This window comes from Capricornis sumatraensis, chromosome 4 (genome assembly GCF_032405125.1).
Source record: "Capricornis sumatraensis isolate serow.1 chromosome 4, serow.2, whole genome shotgun sequence".
Classification (NCBI taxonomy): domain Eukaryota; kingdom Metazoa; phylum Chordata; class Mammalia; order Artiodactyla; family Bovidae; genus Capricornis; species Capricornis sumatraensis.
In genome coordinates, this window is record NC_091072.1 from 5,389,511 (window position 1) to 5,412,124 (window position 22,614).

Genomic DNA, 22,614 nt, shown 5'->3' on the forward strand with positions numbered 1-22,614 from the left:
CTGATTTAAAAAAAAAAAAAAAAATATATATATATATATATATACACATATATATATAAATGAACATTTTTAATATAGTCAGGAGAATTTTAACAGATTGAATATTTAAGGTTATTAAAGGAAGGTATGATAATGGTATGATGGGCAACAAAAAATTCTTTTAGAAATACATACTAAAGTACTATAGAAATTAATTATATTATTAATGCCTGGAAGTTATTAGGTTGGTACAAAAGTAATTGAGGTTTTAGACCATGAATTTTAAATCATTGTAATTAGGCTCAAACACATCTTTATTAATCAAAATCGGAACCAGTACAATCAACACAGTTTTGCCAACAAGAAATGCTTGTTTATTCTTGTAGCGTAAAAATTGGTGCTTCAGGAATCAACAAGCTCTTAGGAAGCATTTTCTGCCTCCTGCTTGTTGTGGAAGCAGTTTCCCTGCAAAAAAGTTGAGATGCTTGAAGAAGTGGTAGTTAATTAGTGAGAAGTCAGGTGAATATGGTGGGTGAGGTTAAACTTCATAGCTCAATTTGTTCAACTTTTGAAGCGCTGGTTGCGTGACAATGGTTGAGCACTGTTGTGGAGAACTGGGCCCGTTCTGCTGACCAATACCAGCTGCTAGCATTGCAGTTTCTGATGCAGCTTATCGATTTGCTGAGCATACTTCTCAGATGTAATGGTTTTGCCAGGATTCAGAAAGCTGTAATGAATCAGATGGACAGTAGACCAAACAGTGAACATGTTTTTTTAGTGTGCAAGTCTGGCTTTGAGAAGTGCTTTGAAACTTCTTCTCAGACCAACCACTGAGCTGATCGTCGCTGGTTGTCATATAAAATCCACTTTTCATCACATGTCACAACCTGATCAAGAAATGGTTAGTTCTTATTGCACAGCACAAGAGAAGACAACTTCAAAATGATGATTTTTAAAATTTTTGTTCAGCTCATGGGCACCCACTTATCGAGCTATGTTCACCTTTCCAATTTGCTTCTAATGCCAAACGACCATAGAGTGGTCATTGTTGAGTTCTTCAGCAACTTCTTATGTAGTTGTAAGAAGATCGGCTTAAGAGATGACTCTCAACTGGTCACTGTCACCTTCTGATGGCCGGCCACTGTGCTCATCGTCACGGCTCTCATCTCCTTTGCAAAACTTCTTGAACCACAGCTGCATTGTATGTTTGTTAGTAGTTCCTGGGCCAAATGTGTTGTTGATGTTACAAATTGTCGCCACTGCTTTACAACCCATTTGAACTTGAATAAGAAAACTGCTCAAATTTGCTTTTTGTCTAACATCATTTCCACAGTCCAAAATAAATATATAATAAATAACAAGTAACAAGTCATTAATGAAAAGAACATATAGCAAGAAATGCACAGTAAAATGATGTATAATATAACCACATTTATTTAAGAATGTACTCCAATATCAAATGACAAAGTTCAACAAAGGAAAACTGCAATTACTTTTGCACCAACCTAATATTTCAAACTAATGGGAAGGCGATGAGAAGAGTTCAGATGAAACAAGATTGTTCATGAAATGACGACACTTAAGTACATGGGAAGCCCAATAACCTATTCTACTTACATAAAATTTTCCATAATAACTCTTTAAAAATCAGCAATAGTTGTTTTTGAAAGCTAAAAGAGATAAACTTTCAAAATATTTTATAATGCTCTCTTAACAGGAAATTTATGTCAATAGTTAAGTTCACAAAATTTAAGTGTTTCAGAATACAGACCTTTGTAGTATTTTATTTTCCAGGCTTTCTGGTTTTCTATATGTTTTTTCCACTCATCAAATTCAGGAATACTGTAGAAGGAAAGTTCCTGCTTATTTTTGCTAGCCTTAAATGAATAATAAAAAAAATTAGTTTTTCTGCTACCATTTAAGACCATAGTATAAAAGTATATTAATGTAAATAGTACCTTTACAATAGGGGTAATGAACTCTTCAAGAAAACCATGCTTCAAAAGTGATGGCCAATTGTGATGGATGAAATTAATAAGCAGGCCTTTTATGTGAGAACCATCTTGATCCTAAGTAAGTATCAGTAAAGAGTGTCATGATAATTTTATGAAATATAATTACTTATATAATCAAATTTTTAAATATATGAATGCAGCAATGAGGCAAAATTCCATTCACATTTTAGAACTGCATTGTACAAAACAGATTATTCTTTGGATGATTAAAGAATTTCTTTCTTAAAATTCAAATAAAGAATATAGCTATGTGATAAACTGAATCTTTCTGTCACTATAAAACATACTACCATTGTCTTTTTTATAGTTTCCCCAGATTTCACTAGAAGACAGAAATACAAGAAACACAGTTATAATGCCACTTCACTGAAAGGAGAAATCTATGGAATACAAGTATTCACAAGTCTTCTCTTAACATAAAAACTGATAAATTTCTGCTTAAAACTACACAGCAGCTTCTCAGTTGAAGATTTTCCTACAAATGCTTTCAGTTAGAGTACATGAGACACAAGCAGTTGGATGGATATGAAACTATTCAATTTTATGTGTATGCTCAGTAACTCAGTCATGTCCAACTCTGCGACCCCCTGAACTGTAGCCCACCAGGCTCCTCTGCCATGGGTATTCTCCAGGCAAGAATACTGGAATGGAAAACTGGAAGATCTCCCAGGGGATCTTCCTAACCCAGGGATTGAACTCAGGTCTCCCACACTGCAGGTGGCTTCTTTACCATCAGAGCCACCAGGGAAGCATATGAAACTCTTCAGTTTTTTAGTTCTTGCCTAATTATTGCCATTTTACTATTCAAATCCTCCTAGTTTTTTGTGAATCCCCAATTATGCTATCATAAACAAATATTAGCCATCTTCCTAAATTTCACCATTTCCTTCCTGTTTACAGGCAAGCTTCAATGTCATAATACTGCAGTGTGTTCGACTCTTTCCAAATTTACTGAATTTAAAAACAGTTTAAAATAACTAACCAAAAAGGTGGCTACCATAAATTAGATAATGTAAAATGTACTTCACACAAACCCTGCCATTAAATAATATTATTCCCCTTGAAGTATAATCATTTTCAATTTACTATCTTGGAACAAATCTCATGAAACAAATATCCAAAGGACATTCTGAAAAGGAGATGTTTTATTATGTGGCAACTTTTAACCAACCTGATCAGTCATAATCATAATCTTTCCATAGCGCAAAGTTTTCAGAGATTCTGCATCATCATAACTTTTCTTATATTGTAGACCAACTATTTTAATAATATTGTTTATTTCTGCATTTTCCATGATCTGTGCAAAAATGAAAAGAATCGCAAGTATTTTAAAGTGTCAAAATATACAAAAGATGAGTCAGAATTGACACATAAAAACACAACAATTTTAGTTAAAGTAATAAATTGTCATATGCACATGTGGGTACATATGTAGAGACACACCTGTTTGTGAGAAGCTTCCCGCACGTTAAGAATCTTTCCCCTGAGGGGAAAGACGCCATATCTGTCCCTCCCGATCACACCTAATCCAGACACGGCCAGGGACTTCGCAGAGTCTCCTTCTGTCAGGATCAGCGTGCACTCCAGGGAATGTTTGCCACCTAAGAGAGATGAGCAACGATACATGCTCCAAATTCCCTAATCTTACCAACGAAAAGCATGAAACCAAAAAATTAACAATCACAATGATAGTAAAACATTGTAAAGAGTCATCTTATATTATGCTCAGTATAATGTAAAAATGAGGCACATTTTATTGAAGTTTTATCCCCCCAAAATTGTAATATGTGTTATATGTAACAATTTTAGTGAAATTATCCTCTGAAAATAAAATCCTATATATGTGGAAAATTAAAACCATCTATAACTGAATAAAAACTTAAATCAAAATCTAAAAACCAAACAAAAACTGAATCTTACCAGCATCATTAGCATCATCCAATTTGGGAATACCTTTGATTTTACTGTACTTTACTGATGAACACTTCTTGTTCAGCTGTGTCTGAGCCTTAAATTTCACCCAGTTCAGGATACTTTCTACAATGCCACAGTTAGAGGCCTAAAATCAAAGCAGCAAGCAAGAAGTTCACACCTAATGTAATACTTGGAATCTGGGCAGTTGTAATGCAAAATGATAATGATATACGACGGCAAATTATTCTAATTACAGTAAATTAACTGAGGCAGCTAATCACCATAACCTATTATATGGAAATGTAAACACATGAGAAAAAGGCAACTTTACCACATGTGAAAAAAATTTTATTAGAATAAACTCCATAAGAAATATACACAGCTTTTGTTAAAAGTTAGTTTTGTTAAAATGAACACAGTAAAGGCTGATCCACCTATGAATTTACTACCTGGGCAATTATAGACACTGACATTTCTGATATCCTTCAACGCAAAAACATGAATCTGGAATTCACTATGACAAAAAAATATTAACATGAAGGGAATATCAGGATAAACTTAAGAACTTATGAATAGTCCTTATTTTTTAAAGAGCTTGGTGATAAGGATTCTAACATTATACATGTGTGTCATTCTGCAGTGAGTTAACAGGTGATACGATGTCAAACTCTACTCCCTGAAAAAGTAAAGCATCTCCAAGTTTGAGTTATTTATTTTTCATCAACCTGGTAGTTTGATTATAGGTGTATAAAATAAGTTTTCTGGAACGTTTCAAATATAAAAAGAAGTGAACTATGTTATCAAATCTAAACCTCCTTTCCCAAAAATGAAAAAGTATAAAAATTAAAATCAAATTACTTTATAAAAAGAACAACTGTGAAGAGGGGGGAAATTTGGGAAATGATTAGCATCAGGTCAGCGGTATTCAGAATTTATTACAATCAGACCCAAAAGTACTATTCTATAGGCCTTTAGCTAAACCTAAAAATCAACTTTTATTTTTGTTCATGAGACCCTACCTTTGAAATTCCAATACCAAAATTTGATAAAAATGTTATTTCTATTGCAATATTACACAATATTCCTCCAAAAAAACTAAAAACTTTCAAAGAGGAGGGGCTGTAATTTATTCATCTCTACATTCCCAGGGCAAACATAAAGGCACTTAATATATATGTTTGGTGGCACTGGTGAACAGGAGAAACGAGGCAAAGCTTATTCAGAAAAAAACTATAAAAAATTATTAGCAGCCACAAGTTCAGTTCAGTCGCTCAGTCATGTCCGACTTTGCGACTCCATGAATCGCAGGACGCCTGGTCTTCCTGTCCATCACCAACTCCTGGAGTTCACTCAGACTCACGTCCATTGAGTCAGTGATGCCATCCAGCCATCTCATCCCCTTCTCCTCCTGCCCCCAATCCCTCCCAGCATCAGGGTCTTTTCCGATGAGTCAACTCTTCACATCAGGTGGCCAAAGTACAGCATCATTTTAGCATCATTCCTTCCAAAGAAATCCCAGGGTTGATCTCCTTCAGAATGGACTGGTTGGATCTCCTTGCAGTCCAAGGGACTCTCAAGAGTCTTCTCCAACACCACAGTTCAAAAGCATCAATTCTTCGGTGCTCAGCTTTCTTCACAGTCCAACTCTCACATCCATACATGACTACTGAAAAAACCATAGCCTTGACTAGATGGACCTTTGTCGGCAAAGTAATGTCTCTGCTTTTCAATATGCTATCCAGGTTGGTCATAACTTTTCTTCCAAGGAGTAAGCATCTTTAATTTCATGGCTGCAGTCACCATCTGCAGTGATTTTGGAGCCCCAAAAAATAAAGTCTGACATTGTTTCCACTGTTTCCCCATCTATTTCCCATGGAGTGATGGGACCAGATGCCATGATCTTTGTTTTTTGAATGTTGAGCTTTAAGCCAACTTTTTCACTCTCTTCTTTCACTTTCATCAAGAGGCTTTTTAGTTTCTCTTCACTTTCTGCCATCAGGGTGGTGTCATCTGCATATCTGAGGTTAGTGATATTTATTCTGGCAATCTTGATTCCAGCTTGTGCTTCTTCCAGCCCAGCGTTTCTCATGATGTACTCTGCATATAAGTTAAATAAGCAGGGTGACAATATATGGCCTTGACGTACTCCTTTTCCTATCTGGAACCAGTCTGTTGTTCCATGTCCAGTTCTAACTGTTGCTTCCTGACCTGCATATAGGTTTCTTAAGAGGTAGGTCAGGTGGTCTGGTATTCCCATCTCTTTCAGAATTTTCCACAGTTTATTGTGATCCACACAGTCAAAGGCTTTGGCATAGTCAATAAAGCAGAAATAGATGTTTTTCTGGAACTCTCTTGCTTTTTCCATGATCCAGTGGATGTTGGCAATTTGATCTCTGGTTCCTCTGCCTTTTCTAAAACCAGCTTGAACATCTGGAAGTTTACAGTTCACATACTGCTGAAGTTTGGCTTGGAGAATTTTGAGCATTACTAGCGTGTGAAATGAGTGCAATTGTGCGGTAGTTTGAGCATTCTTTGGCATTGCCTTTCTTTGGGATTGGAATGAAAACTGACCTTTTCCAGTCCTGTGGCCACTGATGAGTTTTCCAAATTTGCTGGCAGATTGAGTGCAGCACTTTCACAGCATCATCTTTCAGGATCTGAAATAGTTCAACTGGAATTCCATCACCTCCACTAGCTTTATTCTTAGCGATGCTTCCTAAGGCCCACTTGACTTCACATTCCAGGATGTCTGGCTCTAGGTGAGTGATCATACCATCGTGATTGTCCAGGTTGTAAAGATCTTTTTTGTACAGTTTTTCTGTGAATTCTTGCCACCTCTTCTTAATACCTTCTGCTTCTGTTAGGTCCATACCATTTCTGTCCTTTATCGAGCCCATCTTTGCATGAGATGTTCCCTTGGTATCTCTAATTTTCTTGAAGAGATCTCTAGTCTTTCCCATTCTGTTTTCCTCTATTTCTCTGCATTGATCACTGAAGAAGGCTTTCTTATCTCTCCTTGCTATTCTTTGGAACTCTGCATTCAGATGCTTATCTCTTTCCTTTTCTCCTTTGCTTTTTGCTTCTCTTCTTTTCACAGCTATTTGTAAGGCCTCCTCAGACAGCCATTTTGCTTTTTTGCATTTCTTTTCCATGGGGATGGTCTTGATCCCTGTCTCCTGTACAATGTCACGAACCTCTGTCCATAGTTCATCAGGCACTCTATCAGATCTAGTCCCTTAAATCTATTTCTCACTTCCACTGTATAATCATAAGGGATTTGATTTAGGTCATACCTGAATGGTCTAGTGGTTTTCCCTACTTTCTTTAATTTAAGTCTGAATTTGGCAATAAGGAGTTCATGATCTGAGCCAGTCAGCTCCTGGTCTTGTTTTTGTTGACTGTATAGAGCAGCCACAAGGCTCAGTTATAAATCTAAGATTTATTATTTATATTTTCATCTTGTTTCAGAAAGGTTAAGGCAGCCTAAATAAATATGTGCTAAGTAAAATGAAAAAAAATATGTAGAATATGGTAAATTTTATGTTAGACATATGTTACCATAATTTTTTAAGTTACATCTACAAAATCAGTAGATGAACTTGAAAGGAATGGAAAAGATGAAGACAGGAGTCCTGTGAGGACCTGTACATTTTTTAAAGGCAAAACTGGCTTTTTAAAGACCAATGCAAACTGAAAACATAATTAGTTACATGATTCCCTACTTTAAAGCTCGGCAAAATAATCAACCGTTTTATGAAACAGTGTCTATCTAACCTTTGAAGTTTTCAGGATCAAGCATTTTGGTTTTTAGGATAAGTATGCCTGTATGTGCAGTTAAAATAACAAACTAATCAGAATAATTAGAATAAATAAATCAAGAAAACTACTTAATCAACTCTAAATTAAACAAAAAACACTGAAAAGTAATATACATTTTACTCACTGCTTTAAAAAATTTTTCTGATAGTTGGCATTTGGATCCAAAACTTTTGGGCTGCAAAGTCATGTTTTCCTTAGTCTGAGAATCAAAAGTTGGATTTTCAATAAGGCAGTTAATAAAAACCCATATATGATTTTTTACCTGTTGAAAACATATCCAAAGAAAGGTCAATATCAGAACTGATTATTACTTAACAATTCAACAGAACATATAAAACATCACTTACTTGAAATGGTTTCACTGACACACCAGCTTTGTTCTTTTTCTTAACCACTTCAATCAGTTTACCAACAACTTGGTCTACTACATAATCCACATGCCGTCCACCCTAAAGAGGAAAAAAAAAACGAATACAAAATCTTCTATAATTAAGTCAGCAAAACAGTAACATTCACATTTTTCTAGAGTGAGCATTTAATCTTCAACACAACTTTTTTAAGTTAGTATGACTATATTACTCACCCTATATATCAGAGGTAATATGATAAGTCTCAGAAGGAAAGAGCTGGGATTTAAAACATAGTCCTTTTGGCCATAGAGCTAATTAGCAACTCTATATAACTCCCCACCAAGTGAAAACAACGAAAAAGAGACACGGAGGTGAGAATGAACACTGGCCTGGTGGTAGCAATGATGCTCACAAGACTGCCACTTAGGGACCATGGTAGCCATCAACAGTGTCTTCCCTTTCATATTATGGGCAAATCCAATTGTGTTTTTAACTGGCAACATGTCCAGTTACAAAGATTTACCAATCTAGACTCCCTTGCAGGTAAAGGGACCCTTGACCCAGTTTTAGCCAGAGAAGCTAGCAGAGGTCCACTGGATCAGGTTTCCAGGAACAATACTGAATTCCTGATAAAAACGGAGAGATATAATTCACATATGCATTTGTCCAACTTCATTCTCTCCTTAGGACTTAGAAAGGTGCAGCAGACATATTAAAGGCATGAAAATGAAAGCCACATGCTAAGAGAGGCAGAAAAGAAAGCAAGCCAGGAAGAGAACAGGACGCTGTTGACACTGTAAAGTCACAGAACCAGACTAAGACTGCATGCCATTAGTCCCCAGAAGAGGAAAAGGAAAACCTTCACATGTCTACAAACCACTGCATACTAGGTTTCTATTACACATAATAAAATGCAATCAAATCTGATATAGGATTTCTGTTGACTAGAAAAAGTGATGCTAGATGATAAAAAATGAGTTCAAACTTGAACAAGAGTGACAAAGTGATAGCTCATGGCTTTATTCTAAAATACACACTTATATTGCCCAATATTTCACTATGGTCAATGGATAAATGCATATAGATGAGAAGAATTTCATTTGATTTGGAAATTTAAAAGCCTACAAAAAAGGTTCAAACTCCTTAGAACCACAGATAAGGTATTTCACGATGTGATCTCAAAACAGACTCATCTCTTACTATTTGTTCTTTTACACTCAAAACTCAGAACAAGGAATTTGTTATCATTCTAAATTCCATAAAATACAAATGTATTCAACTATAAGTTCTAATCATGTAAATTTATTTCTCAATGGACGCTTAAATAAATTGTAAGACAGATATTTCATAGAAAATATACTTTTATTTTCATAAGTCAATTTTGATTTCACAAAAGCAGGGTGGAGGGGTATTCTTTGTTGTTTTATCTTGTTTTTAATGAAGACTGTTCTACAACTGACTTGGAAACAAAGAATTAGTGTACTTACTTTTGTTGTTGCAATGCTATTTACAAAGCTGATTTGCTGGAATCCTTTTTCACTCAATGTGAGACAAACGTCCCATCTTTCATTTGCAAGTTCATGAATAACTTTTAGGGCCACTCCAGTTTCATCCAATTTGTCTTTCACATAAAGATCTACGTAACTGCGAAATCCATTTACCTAAAATTTGGAAAACAAAAACAATGAACAATTCCTCTTGCACTGGCAGCTGAACTAGGTGAACACCAGCCAGTTTAGACATGTAGAAGGGAAGGCTCAAAGAAGTTTTCTTCTCTTTTATAAGAAAAGAGTTGGTTCAACAACAAATTTTCTATGCATCTTCAAAAACTTGAGATCACAGGACAGCTGAGCATCCAAAGTCTGAAGAGAGACAGGTGTTTGTAGGGAGACACAGAACCTAAATCGTTTGCTTATCTGGGCAGAAGCTGCTTGGTGTGCTATAAGTCCATAGGAACCTGGAACCAGAGCTTCTGATGAATTTCTTTCTATAGACAAGTGTGGACTAGTGTGTGTGTGTGTGAAGCACCTGAAGTCTGGTCAGAAGGGGTTCCTAGTCTTTTGCAGGTCTTTCCTCACAGAGTAGATCAGAAAGAATTTAGAAAAAGTGACCCTCATGGGGCCAGGTGGAGAATAGCAGCCACTAGGAATTCAACCCAGACCCTTCACCCTTATCAGAAAAAAAAAAAAAAAAAAGAACGGCTTACTTCACAGGGGGAAGGGCACTGCTGGAAAGCAGTGGTGGAATACCACCAGAGCTGGGGTCAAGCACTTCTGCCCGGCCCCACACCTCCCATGCCCATCTTATTTACATCTTAAAAAGGCTTATCCTGCAGGGCACAGGAGGAGAGCACTGGTGTGACCTGATGCAACCAGAGGAAAACAAAGGACAAAGGGAATGTCTCCACCTCAAGCGGAGGCATAGACACTCCTGAGAAGACTAAACCCCGAGACACAGGCCCTGAGCAGTCCAAAGCCTGAGACTAATCAGACATGGGGGTCTCTCACAACCTATACCCAGGCCAGCAGGCCTCCAACTGTAACAGCGGTTTCCAGCTGGAAGACCAGCAGCTCCAAGGCAAGCCCGAAAGCATAGAGAAAGGACAAGATAGAATCTGAAGTATCTGGTGCCCACAGCAACAACAGACCTCACCACTAGTAACTGCAGCAACAACAGCCTGCAAACACGGCCTGCTCCCTGTACAGATTAACATAAATCCTCATACTAAAGCCTATTCACACCATATTTACTATGCTATGCGACATAGCTGGTGTTCAACAGAATCTCACAAGGTATGCCAAAAGGCAAGGGGAAAACACAGTCTGAAAAGACAAATCAATCATCAGAACTTAGATATGTCGCAGATGTTTTAGCTATCAGATAGGGCTTTTGGCTACCTGATGCAAAGAGCCAAATCATTAGAAAAGACCCTGATGTGGGGAAAGACTAAAAGGGCAAGAGGAGAAGGAAGGGGACAGAGGACGAGATGGTTGGATGGCATCTGACTCAATGGACACAAGTCTGAGCAAAGTGCGGGAGAGAGTGAAGGGCAGGGAAGCCTGGCATGCTGCAGCGCATAGACTCACAAAGAGTCAGACAGAACTTAGCAACTGAACAACAACAATGCCTAACAGGTTAAAGGCTCTTGTGGAAGTTGCATATTGTCTAATATATATTGTCTAATATGCAACTTCAGCAGAGAGACAGAACCTTTAAGAATGAATCAAATGCAAATGCTAGAAATTAAGAAAAGCAGAAGACACAAAGAATGCCTTTGGCAGGCTCAGAAGTAAACTTGACACAGTAGAGGAAAAAGTCAATGAACTTGAAAATAGAGCAATAGAAATCAAACAAACTGAAACTCAAAGAGAAAACAGAGAGAGTAAAGCGGAGTAAAGCATCCAGGAGCTCGGGTCCTACAATTCATGCACAATTAGACTCCCAGAAGGAGGAGGAAGAGCAGCACGTCCAGAAATAACAGCCAAAATTTTCCCAAAATCAGTGACAGACACCAAACAACAGATCCAATAAGCTCAGGAGACGCCACACAGAATTAAGTACCAAAAAAAAAAAAAACCCCAAAACAACAACAACAAAACCTATATATACAACTGAGTATATCATACTCAAAAGACAAATAGAAAATCTTCAAGGCAGGTGGAGGAAAAAGAAACCTTACCAACAGAGGAAGGATAGGGGTCACAGCGGACGCCATGCAAGCAAGAAGACAACAGAGTGGCATTTTCAAGTGCTAAAAAAAACCAGCTGTTGACTGTGATTCTATACTCAGTGAAACTCGGCATCCTTTCAAGTGAAGGAAAAAATTCTCTCAGACAATCATAAACTGAGGGAAACTATTATCAGCAAAGGTATACACAGGAAATAAATGTTAAAGAAAAATCTCCAGCCAGAAGGAATATGAAATAGATCAGAAACTTAGGCCTACAACAAGAAATTAAGAGCAGTGGAAATGGAATAAAAGAAGGTAAACTCTATTTTTTTTATTGCTCTAAAGTAAAACTGACTGCTTAAAGCAGTAGCAACATCATCAAGTCAGAAACTTGACAGTTTTTAAAAAAAAAAATCAATGAACTTGACTGTGGAAATATTTCTGCCATAACTTTTTCAAATATTTCTTCCTCCTCATTCTCTCTCTTCTTCTGTTGTTTAGAGAATACGCCAAAGTGAAACGTATGATGAAGAGGGCACAGGGACAGAGAGGAGGACCTGGGGATACACTGTCATAAAGTTTTTGCTCTATACACCAAGTGACAAAAAAAGGTGGACCCAAATTATTTACAAACGAGTATTATAAATCCTAAGACAATCACTAAAGAAGTTTTAAAAATAAGAATAATAAGTAAAGAGGATTCTTAGGGGGCACAGTGGTAAAAATTTGCCTGCAATCAATGCAGGAGACATGGATTCAATCCCTGGGTTGGGAAGACCCCCTAGAGAAGGAAATGGCAAGCACTCCAGTATTCTTGCCTGAAAAATCCCATGGACAGAGGAGCCTGGCAGGCTACAGTCCACGGGGCCTCAAAGAGTCAGATAAGTGAGCAACGGAGAACATGCACACACACATGATAAGTAAATAGAGAAGATAAAATGAAATCATTTTTTAAAAATGCTGAATTAAAACCAAAGAAGGCAGGATACAAGGACGTAAGTAACCAAGAACAAATACAATAAATCAACATATAACAAGATGGTAAGCTTTAATCCAAATGTATCAATAATTACTTTAAATGTCAATCATCTAAACACGCTTGTTAAAAGAGACTAACAATTTAAAAAGCAAGATCTAACTATAGGCTGTCTACAAATTAACAAAGCACGAGTTATTTTGGAAGACACTTACGGGCAATTTCTTCCCATTGAACATGACCTTGACCCCCTTGCAGGAGCCAGCCAAATCATAAGCTCTTCTGGTCATGAGAGCTACGATATCCCTGTCAAGTTTCTCCATCTTAAATTTGGACAGATCTGGTTGGAATGTTATACATGTGTAATCTTCACCATCAAAATGTTTAATTTTGGCTTCAGAAGTCTTCATCATATTATTCATCCATGTCTTTAAAAGAGAAAATATTTAAATATTTCTATTGTGCTTCTATATTAGATAATACATAAAGACTCAGCTAATGAAATACATTCATTTACCACAACTAGAATAATTTTCCAACTTTCACAACAAACCAATCCTTAAAACTATACTATAAATGAAGAAATTTTAGATAAAACTATTATAACAACCTCATGCTGAAAATAAGCAAAATCAACTGAACAGCTTTATATATTGTTAATTAAATCTTTCAAAATCTACAAATGACCACACACAGAATTATGCAAAAATAAAAAGGTACAATGCTTTTCTCACAAAATTATTTTAGCTTATGTAAAATTTTCAAAGGTCTACAAAAGTGAAATATAAAAATTTGAAATATAATGATTAATCAACAAGGAAATTTTCAAACATGCTAAGTGGGTGCATTTCAATTAGACTGTAAGGTTCAAGACATTTTCCCTATTGGTTAAACACGTTAAAAAGAAGTCTGTCAAATAAAGCATTTTGTTTTAAAGGAATGGGAGGAAAATGGATTTAAGTAAAATCTCCCAAGCATTCTGTAGCCTTTTTACTCTGATGACTTGCTTAACTTAAAATAATAATTTATATAGGTATCTAAGGTATTATACAGGTATTACCTTGGCAAAGCAACAAACATGATTATTCTTAAGAAAGAATTGGTCACACTTCTATCATACCTGCTTAAAACTATGTTTGTATTCTTTGCAAGCAGTTTCTACTGTAAACTTTGTACTGAAAATATTACAAAGTTTTGCACCATAACCATTGCGACCACCTGTAAGAACAATTAAATGTGAAAGGTTTAATGAAAACAATTTTAAAGGGACTTTGTTAACTCACGTACCATAGGGCAGGTCTGTTGCAAAACAGTTTCCACTTTTTAATCATTGATTGAATATTTCAAAGCATATTTAGATTTTTCATTTAAAGAAACATACAATTAAGATTTAGCACATACAGTAATATAATTAAAATACACATTTTGTAGATTATCTTCATAACAATTTTTAAAAAATTAAGCACTGTATCTTCAAACAATCCAGTAAGTCTATGTGAGTAGGAATCTGAGCTTTCTATCACAGTCACTTCTATTACAAAACTCTAATCTATGAACTTTCTAGAACTTTGGTTTTGGAAAAAAATCATCTTCAGGGAAATGTAAGTAAGTAGAAAAACAACCGGCTATGGTCAAAGCACTTTCAACTCTATAGAGTCTAGACTTTCAATCTTGACTCAAAGAAAATGGTTCAAAAGTAATTTGATTGATGACACGGTGCTTATGTAAAAACAAATTCACACATACAGGAATCATACGCATCTTGCTCTCATCAGTACTCTAATTCAAAACCCAAACTATCAGCCAGGTTAGACAGAGTTCCAGGAGTTCTAGCAGAAGTCAATGTACTACCAGTTAAGCGTCTATAATCAAGACAACAGTAATACATGACAGTTTTTATAGATATTAATTCTAAAAAGGATTTTCTCACAACAAAACTAGAAAAGCTCCCTTTTCTGTAATATCATATAGAAATAGTAACAGACTTCTACGTTAAGAGAGCAGTATTTCTCAATAAAAATTCCGATCAGCCATTCAGACTTTACCTGTTACTTTTTTCTCATCATCGTCATAGTTACTGGATGTTAAAAGCTGTCCAAAAATTAATGCAGGAACATAAACTTTCTCTACTTTGTGTTCTACTACTGGAATGCCTTTCCCATTATTCCAAATGCTTATAATGTTAGATTCACTGTAAATAAACAAGCAGAGTTTGGAGCTTAAAATAGTTTAAAGATAAATCAATTAATTTCCATCAAAAGTAAAGTGACCCAGAATAAACATGAATGATTACAAGCAAAAGGCCAGCCATTACCAATTGGAAGACACTCACTCATCTTTCAAGAAAACCCTTGCTGAGGACACACGTTACCATCCCTGAGTCGTAAGTCTAACTAGGGTCAATAAGTTCTGCAGGTGATACTGCAAAAGGCTCCCAAGAAAACAAAACTCTTCTCAACAGTAAAAGCAGAGAAGCTTGTATAAGAAGCCAGCTATCAATTCCACTTTCTCTTCATACATAGGAGCCATGACCTTTATGCTTCTTCCCGCCAGTCGACCCCCTGTGACCACAGGCTCTGCGGGGCTAGCAGCCACGGCCACTTTCACCTCCCACCAGACTGCTGAGGGGTGCAGACAGCAAAGGAAAGGTGCCTAGAATATGTCCCACTCTCCATCTAAATGTTAGAGGGTCCTTATACTGTAGCCATCACTGTTAGACTAAAAAGCACATCATTTTCTTTCCCAAAATCAGCAAACCAACTTTTCTTTCCCTCACTTTTCACAATACAGGTTCAACTCTCTGAATCACAGAGACTCAACTTTTCTTTCCCTCACTTTTAACAATATGGGTTCAACTCTCCGAATCACGTGGACTCAAACTTTGTTATTTTTATTCATATCTCCTGATCATTAAGAGACGAGTTTAATGTTTTAAACTTAGTCTGTCCTATTAGATTCGTTTAGTCACTATCCAATCTTCCTTCATTCCAAATGCCATTGTATGAGTCTAAATTAGTTATCACCTTAAATACTGATTACTGCAACACAGCTAAGAACAGAACTAACCACTCCCTTTAAATACATTCTTCATAACAATGACGGACTTACCACCGCTTTCATCACACTATTTTTTGCACCAGGACACAGCAGTAGCTCCATGTTTTCTATGAAATCAAGCTTAGCAGTCCTCTATTGCATGCTTAAGGCCGTTATGCATACCCCTACTTGCAGTCAAACTGAACTACTGTTCTCCAACATGCATCATATTTTCCTTCAAGTCAGTTTTTCTTCAATACAGTTTTATTACTTTATTACAGTTTTACTCAGTCTCAATTCTTTCATTTCTTCATCGTCTTTCCTTTGCCTATAAAATCCTTTTCTTCTCTGTCTAGCCAAATTTTACCTTAACTTCAATAATCAATTTACGACTTCTGTCCTCCCAGCCTAAAATAATGTTTTCCAACATTCCTTATATTGAAACTGGCCAATTAAAAAATCTAAATTATTTACTAGGGACCTGAGGACATAGTTAGGTTATCTAATGTGTGGGTGCACACTCTTTACAGAATATACAGCTGAATATTTAAATATGTAGCAGCTTAAACGAGCTACTGTACTTTACCTTGCATGTCCCATATCCCAAGGTCAAGAGTGAAGTCTTGAAAACAAGGGCCCTGTATTGCATTATTTTTTTAAATATTCAAATAGTTCCTAGCTTGAGTTTAAAACCTGTAACTTATTTTTTTTTTTTACACAAGACATTTCATGGAGTTTAAAACTAATAGAGAACAATTCTGAAGGAAACAAAGAAAGATAATGGATGGAAAATTATAGATCTTAAACATCTCAGAATGACACTAAAGTCAATATACTCATGAAAAAATCCTTAAAATCTTTTCATCCTACTTAGTATATATAGTACTATAATTAAAATAAGGCACTTTGTAAATTCATTATCTTCACAGTTTCAAAAAAATAAGATGATACCTCATACATTCTATAAGCCTATATGAGTATGAAACTAAAACTTTCTATCAAAGTCACCTCTCTATTAAAAAATTTCAGTTTATTTAACTTCTGAGGTCTGGAACTTATTTCTATAATCTCTGAACAATGATTCGGAATTATATAACTGCATTTTTCGCTCCATCAGTAATCTTCACAGAAGAATGATGTGCTTGAATCAGCTACAAATAAAATTCCAGAATAATTCAAGCTAAAAAGAAACTTGGGAAACAAGCTGAATATCCAATATTCATCAACTGGAAAGAGGTTAATTATGATATACTGACATAATACTTAAGGATAGTTAAAAGAATTAAGTAGATTTATCTAAGTTAATAAGGAAGGCTGTCCTCAGTATGTAAAACAGAAAGGTACAAAATAGTATACAGAAAGCAATTTTTTAAATGTATACATGCTGTATATTCTCTATGAGTGTGCATTTTTTGGAAAGCTACAGCTTTAAGAATTTCAACCCTAAATAAGAATACTTAAGCTAGAGAAATAATTAGAACTCTGGTTACTGTGCTTTTCACATGTGTTAGTTTTTAATCAAATTGATGCCATCAAGTAAGCTGTTTCAATACTAACCATTACACTATACTATTTAATGGGTTTTAAACTCCCCTGTGAGAAGTTGCTTCAAATTCTCTAGCTTCTTAGAACTGCAGTCCAAATCCTGTACAGCATCCCTTGCTGACCTATTCCTGTGTCTTTTACAACTATGGCTTTGTACTTAAACTTTATCTCTACGTCACAGAGTACTATCGAAAGAGGAATAGTAAGAGCTAACCTAGACGGGGTATACTCTACATTTGACCCATTCACTATTAAAATGTAACCTCTCTTTTACACAAAGAGTTCATGAACACACATGCACAAAGAAAAATAAAATCTGCTACATAAAAGAATGCAAAAGAGAAAGAGCACTAGTTACCCAGAATTACTTTATCCAGAATCTGGAATAAAGTAAAGCTTGTCACTATGAGCCACTATTTGGTCTACATAACTATTTTATAGCTCACTTCTTAATCACTTCACTATAATGGGATTCTATCTAAGCTGTTTTTTAACTGCACATTGCTGGATCAATGTAGCCAAAACAATTAATATAAAAGAATCAAATAACTGTAACCATGTTCATCAAGAATGTATTTTTAAAAAGGACTTCCTTAGTTTTCAGTCAGTTCTGATTTTTAAAAAAGCATGAAGATATTAAACATTAAACATCTATCATTCCATACTACCCTCCTAAAATATAATCATTTTTAACTGACAATTTCCTAACTATGGAAGAAAAGAAATCTTGACAGCTGAAATTTCCTTAAAACTATCTTAAATGTCCGCATAAGTTGTAAATTTTAAGTGTCCATCATACCATACCACCTACTTTTAAGTATGCATCTTACCATATAAATTCTCAGTACAGTGTATTCATTATAGAAATGATGAAAGTAAAAAATAAGAAAGGAAGAAAAAGAAAATCAAGAACTTTAATAGTATAGTTATGTAGTAATATTTTCATATAAGATATAGTCAACTTCATTGTATAACCAAATATAAATTATATTTTTATTATATCATTTATCTTAACCATGCCCTCTGAAATTAGATTATTGACAATAAAGTTGTAACTGAATTATTAAACTTTCATGTTAAGGAAAAAAATCTTAAAATCATGCTAACCTACTAATGAAATTACAAGGGATAAATATAATATCTTACAAAAGGCATACTGGTGAAACTAGCATAAACATAAAAACTGTATTTTGAACTTAGAACTTTATTATTTTCACACGTCCCTCAGTCCTCCAAAAAGAAAAAAGTCGCCGTAGTGATTAGCTGAATACCTGGTACATGTTCTATACTATCAGCAGTTCCCAATTTACAAATGATGTTTTAAATAATGGAAAAGCCTAAATGTTGGTTGTGAAAGAATACGTTTAATCCATAATGGAACTGGAATAGTACTAACGATAGTGCACTTGACCTTGAGTACCAAAGCTAAAGGAAAAACTACCCAGTGATTATTCTAGCACCTGAAACAGCATCCACAGCACCAGAGAAGGAGAAAAATGGTCTCTGAGAGCTCCCATCAGAAAGTACTTTGGAGAAAAAGACTCTGAACAACAGAGGAATCTAAGAGGACAGCATTCTGGCTAAAAGAGGTAAGAATAACAGGGTCTCGAGCAATAGGAAACTAACTATATGAATTATTCATTTGAGACATGTTCATAAACTGGGACTATCTGAATAAAACAGCTTAGCATAAAAAATTAAACTTGAAATATACTTACGGATCAATAGAAACTTTAATACAGGTCATGTTCTTATCCCTCTGTTTATTATCAGCTGCATTAACTACAAAAATAAATATTTTGGTGAGTAATATATAAAAAGTTATAATAAACAGACACACATGACATAAACATATGGTTGCAAGTGCATCACTACTGAATATAAATATTTACATATGGTAATAGTTTAAGAAAATAACTACTGGTAACTTCTATTACAAAACCTTATTTTCCAAATAATATTCTTAAATTTTTTTATGTCACACTAAATTACTATTATGTCTTCTACAAAACAAGGTGTGGGGTAGGTGGGGGAATGATTTTGTGATATATAAAAACAAATATTTGCAGTTTACAATCCCCTATCCAGGCCTAAAAGTTTAAAATCGGGTTTAATTATATTTTATCTTGGTAACAACTAACTACTTTCTCTTGATCTCCTTCAATAAACTACTGATTTTATAGATAGAATGAGCTGAAGCCAGTTGTTTTTGAATTAGAAAGGCACTCTTTAGCATTCACAGAAATCAAAATACTAAATGCTATGAACTATAACTGATAATATTTGCATACATATAATCATGGCTTCAGTAAAATTTAAACACAAGATAGCTGTAAAACTGAACTTCAATCACAGAAGGAATATGTTCCTGATAAACACTGTATAACCTAAAAGTAAAACTGGCAGATAGTTGTCAGATGAGCAAAAGTACAAAACTTAGAAAACTAAGTAACCAGTTTTACTCTCCTTTCTTTTTCCCAAAGATGAAAAGAAGCTTCGAGAGACCCACACAACCCTGGCAGGAAACCCAGTGGCACTGATGCATCTGTGAGGCTAAAAACATTCCCATCTGTGAGGCTAAAAACATTCCCAAAGTCTGAGTACTCCCCAGGAGTCAATTTCACATCAACATTTCATTGTGACTGAATTAACTGTGTGATTTGGAAAGCACAGAGGTATTTGGAACAAGGGTTGTTAAACCTGGTTGCCCAACAGAAATAAATACCTAATGTGCTGTTTAGAAACACAATTTTATGTGTCTCACCCAAAACTAACTGAATCTGCAAAGATCAGGCCCTGGAATCTATCTTTAACATCCCCTCCCTGGTGACTGGGATGCAATCAACCCCAAGACAACTGCACAGACAAGACCACACACTAACCTTGGGGTTACTGACCAAGTACAATACATGCATTTCACAGATGAACAGACCAAACACAAAGACATAATGTCCAGAAATATGAACATATTACAGCAGGTAACAGATTTTCTGAAGAATATTTATACTCAACATAAAAACCTGAGATATGCCTCTAAAATTTATAAGTTTGGCTTTACATACACAGGAACATTATAAATGATATCAACAGAAACAAATTCATTAAATCTTAAACAAATACTCACCCAAAATTTCATCAAAGATCTTATATAAACCCGGCACAAAGGTAACCTCTCTGCAATTCATTCCTACATCTTCATCATATACCCACATGAGCTGCATTGAGAAAGAAATTCAAAAGAATTTATGGAGTAAAATTTTACAAAACATAAACCTGTATTTGTCATTTACACTGTAAATACTTAGGTCTTCAAAGTAGAAAAACATATTACTTCAGTCACAAGCAACCTTACTGAATCCATATTCAATTTAAATAGCCTATAAATTGAGACATTGTTTGTTTTATATCAAGTCTGTCTTCTTACTCATAAAGTCAGCTTTAATGTAAGGCACCAAAAATTGTTAATAACCATTTAAATATGGAACTAGCCAGAAAGTTCATTCAGGTTTTTCCCCAAGGTGTTATGAAACCTAAACGAACTTTTTGGCCAATAAAACAGGAAAAAAACCAAATCATATTTACTTTATACTCATGCTTCCCGTTTTATATTTTCTAATAAATAAGCAGCATGGAGTAAAACAACATGAATGCAGCATGATGTTAGAGTCAAAGATACCTAGCTATGAATCCCAGCTCTCACTAGTTGAGGGATCTGAGCAAGTCACTTAAAAAAAAAAAGAGAGAAATCTATTTAAACTTCAGTGTCTTACAGAATGGAGAAAACAGTGCCTGCTTTCCAAAATTGCTAGAATCAAATAAGATATTAACTGTAAGCCAAGTAAGTATTAAACAATAGTCAATGTGTACATACAAATTCTATAATTTATAATAAACCACAGCCAGAACTTAAGAACTTTTAAGAAGTTCATACAGCACCACTTTACTATACACATCCCCACACTGCACACTTCTGTCTTCACCTCCTAGCTTTGCACTCTCTCGTAGGAAATGGAGACATTTCTGCCTCTTAGATCGCTCTCCCTGCTTTGTGCTATTACCAGAGACATGAAATTATGTATTCACAGGCCATACAATCACAAAAGCGGTCTTCAGCAGACACAGATGCACAGCTAATTTCAGTGAAATTTAACAGCTACCTGTGTCAGTGGCTCCACTGACCCAATGTACGTGTCAGGACGAAGGAGAATATGTTCGAGTTGTGTCTTTTTCTGATACACTCTCTCGACAGACAACTTCTTTGAAGAATCATTTTTGTTTGCAGTTTCTGACTCTTCCTTTTTTGTAGCATTGTTCTGATCAAAAAGAGTCTAAAATTAACCAAAAAATCAAATTTAAATACCCTACCAAAGGGTAAACTAAAATGTATACGGACACATGACATTATTTTGTTGTTAAAGAGAAAACCTATCCTTCAGGCTCATTTTTATTAAGTTATTTTAAAAAATCAACCCTGAATATTCATTAGAAGGACTGATGGTGATGCTCTAATACTTAGCCATCTGATGCAAAGAGTCGACTCACTGGAAAAGACACTGATGCTGGGAAAGACTGAGGGCCGGAGGAGAAGGGGGTGACAAAGAATGAGATGGTTGGATAGAATCACTGACTCAATGGACGTGAGTTTGAGCAAGCTCTGGGAGACAGTGAAGGACAGGGAAGCCTGGCACGCTGCAGTCCATGGGGTCGCCAAGAGTCGGACATGACTTAGCAACTAAACAACAGAAAGAACACAGGTCTATTCACTAACAGTTTAGTTCTGTTGTAATATAGTGTGAACCTGCAGTTTTGACCGGACCCAGAAAGTAGGTCAACATAGACACCAGAGCTGCTAGAACAGCCAACAACTATTCAATCAAGAAATAAATACTTCCCAATTCTATAAGATACCAGATTAATGTTGCAGTCCTCAAAACTTTCCCTGGGAAGGACTTCCCGGGTAGTCCCAGGTTAAGAATTCACTTGCCAATGCAGGGGACACAGGTTCGATCCCTGGTCCAGGAAGATCCCACATCCCGCAGAGCAGCTAATCCCAGTGCTGCAGAAGAGAAGCCCGTGCGGTGCGGAGCCGCCCGCTGCAGCTAGAGAGCAGCACAGGCCCTCCACGCCGCCGCGATGACCCAGCACTGCCCAAAGTCAGCTCAGTAATTAGTTTTTTAAAACTTTCCAAGGAATGTCCGTTCTTATCAGGTTATAGGCTGGCAAGGACTGAAGCTGGCTGACAGCAGGGGTCCCAAAAGCTCACAGATACAAGTTCCCCCCCCCCATTAAGCCACTGAAGACTACAGTAAA

At 35.8% G+C, this 22,614-nt stretch overlaps 1 protein-coding gene across 1 annotated transcript in view; it reads right to left on the reverse strand.

Annotated features, from left to right (window-relative positions):
• Window positions 1-22,004, reverse strand: part of TOP2B (DNA topoisomerase II beta) — a 46,179-nt gene extending 24,175 nt beyond the window's left edge. Inside the window, exons 1-15 of the mRNA XM_068970454.1 lie at window positions 21,993-22,004; window positions 21,462-21,632; window positions 20,429-20,519; window positions 19,023-19,086; window positions 14,769-14,914; window positions 13,844-13,941; window positions 12,939-13,151; window positions 9,565-9,738; window positions 8,075-8,176; window positions 7,852-7,989; window positions 3,915-4,053; window positions 3,438-3,595; window positions 3,166-3,291; window positions 1,938-2,048; window positions 1,751-1,856 (exon numbers count right to left, since the gene is read on the reverse strand). Of these exons, the coding sequence (XP_068826555.1) occupies window positions 1,751-1,856; window positions 1,938-2,048; window positions 3,166-3,291; window positions 3,438-3,595; window positions 3,915-4,053; window positions 7,852-7,989; window positions 8,075-8,176; window positions 9,565-9,738; window positions 12,939-13,151; window positions 13,844-13,941; window positions 14,769-14,914; window positions 19,023-19,086; window positions 20,429-20,519; window positions 21,462-21,632; window positions 21,993-22,004 (1,849 nt within the window). The remainder of the gene's footprint in view (window positions 1-1,750; window positions 1,857-1,937; window positions 2,049-3,165; window positions 3,292-3,437; window positions 3,596-3,914; window positions 4,054-7,851; window positions 7,990-8,074; window positions 8,177-9,564; window positions 9,739-12,938; window positions 13,152-13,843; window positions 13,942-14,768; window positions 14,915-19,022; window positions 19,087-20,428; window positions 20,520-21,461; window positions 21,633-21,992) is intronic.
• Window positions 22,005-22,614: the final 610 nt, after the last annotated feature.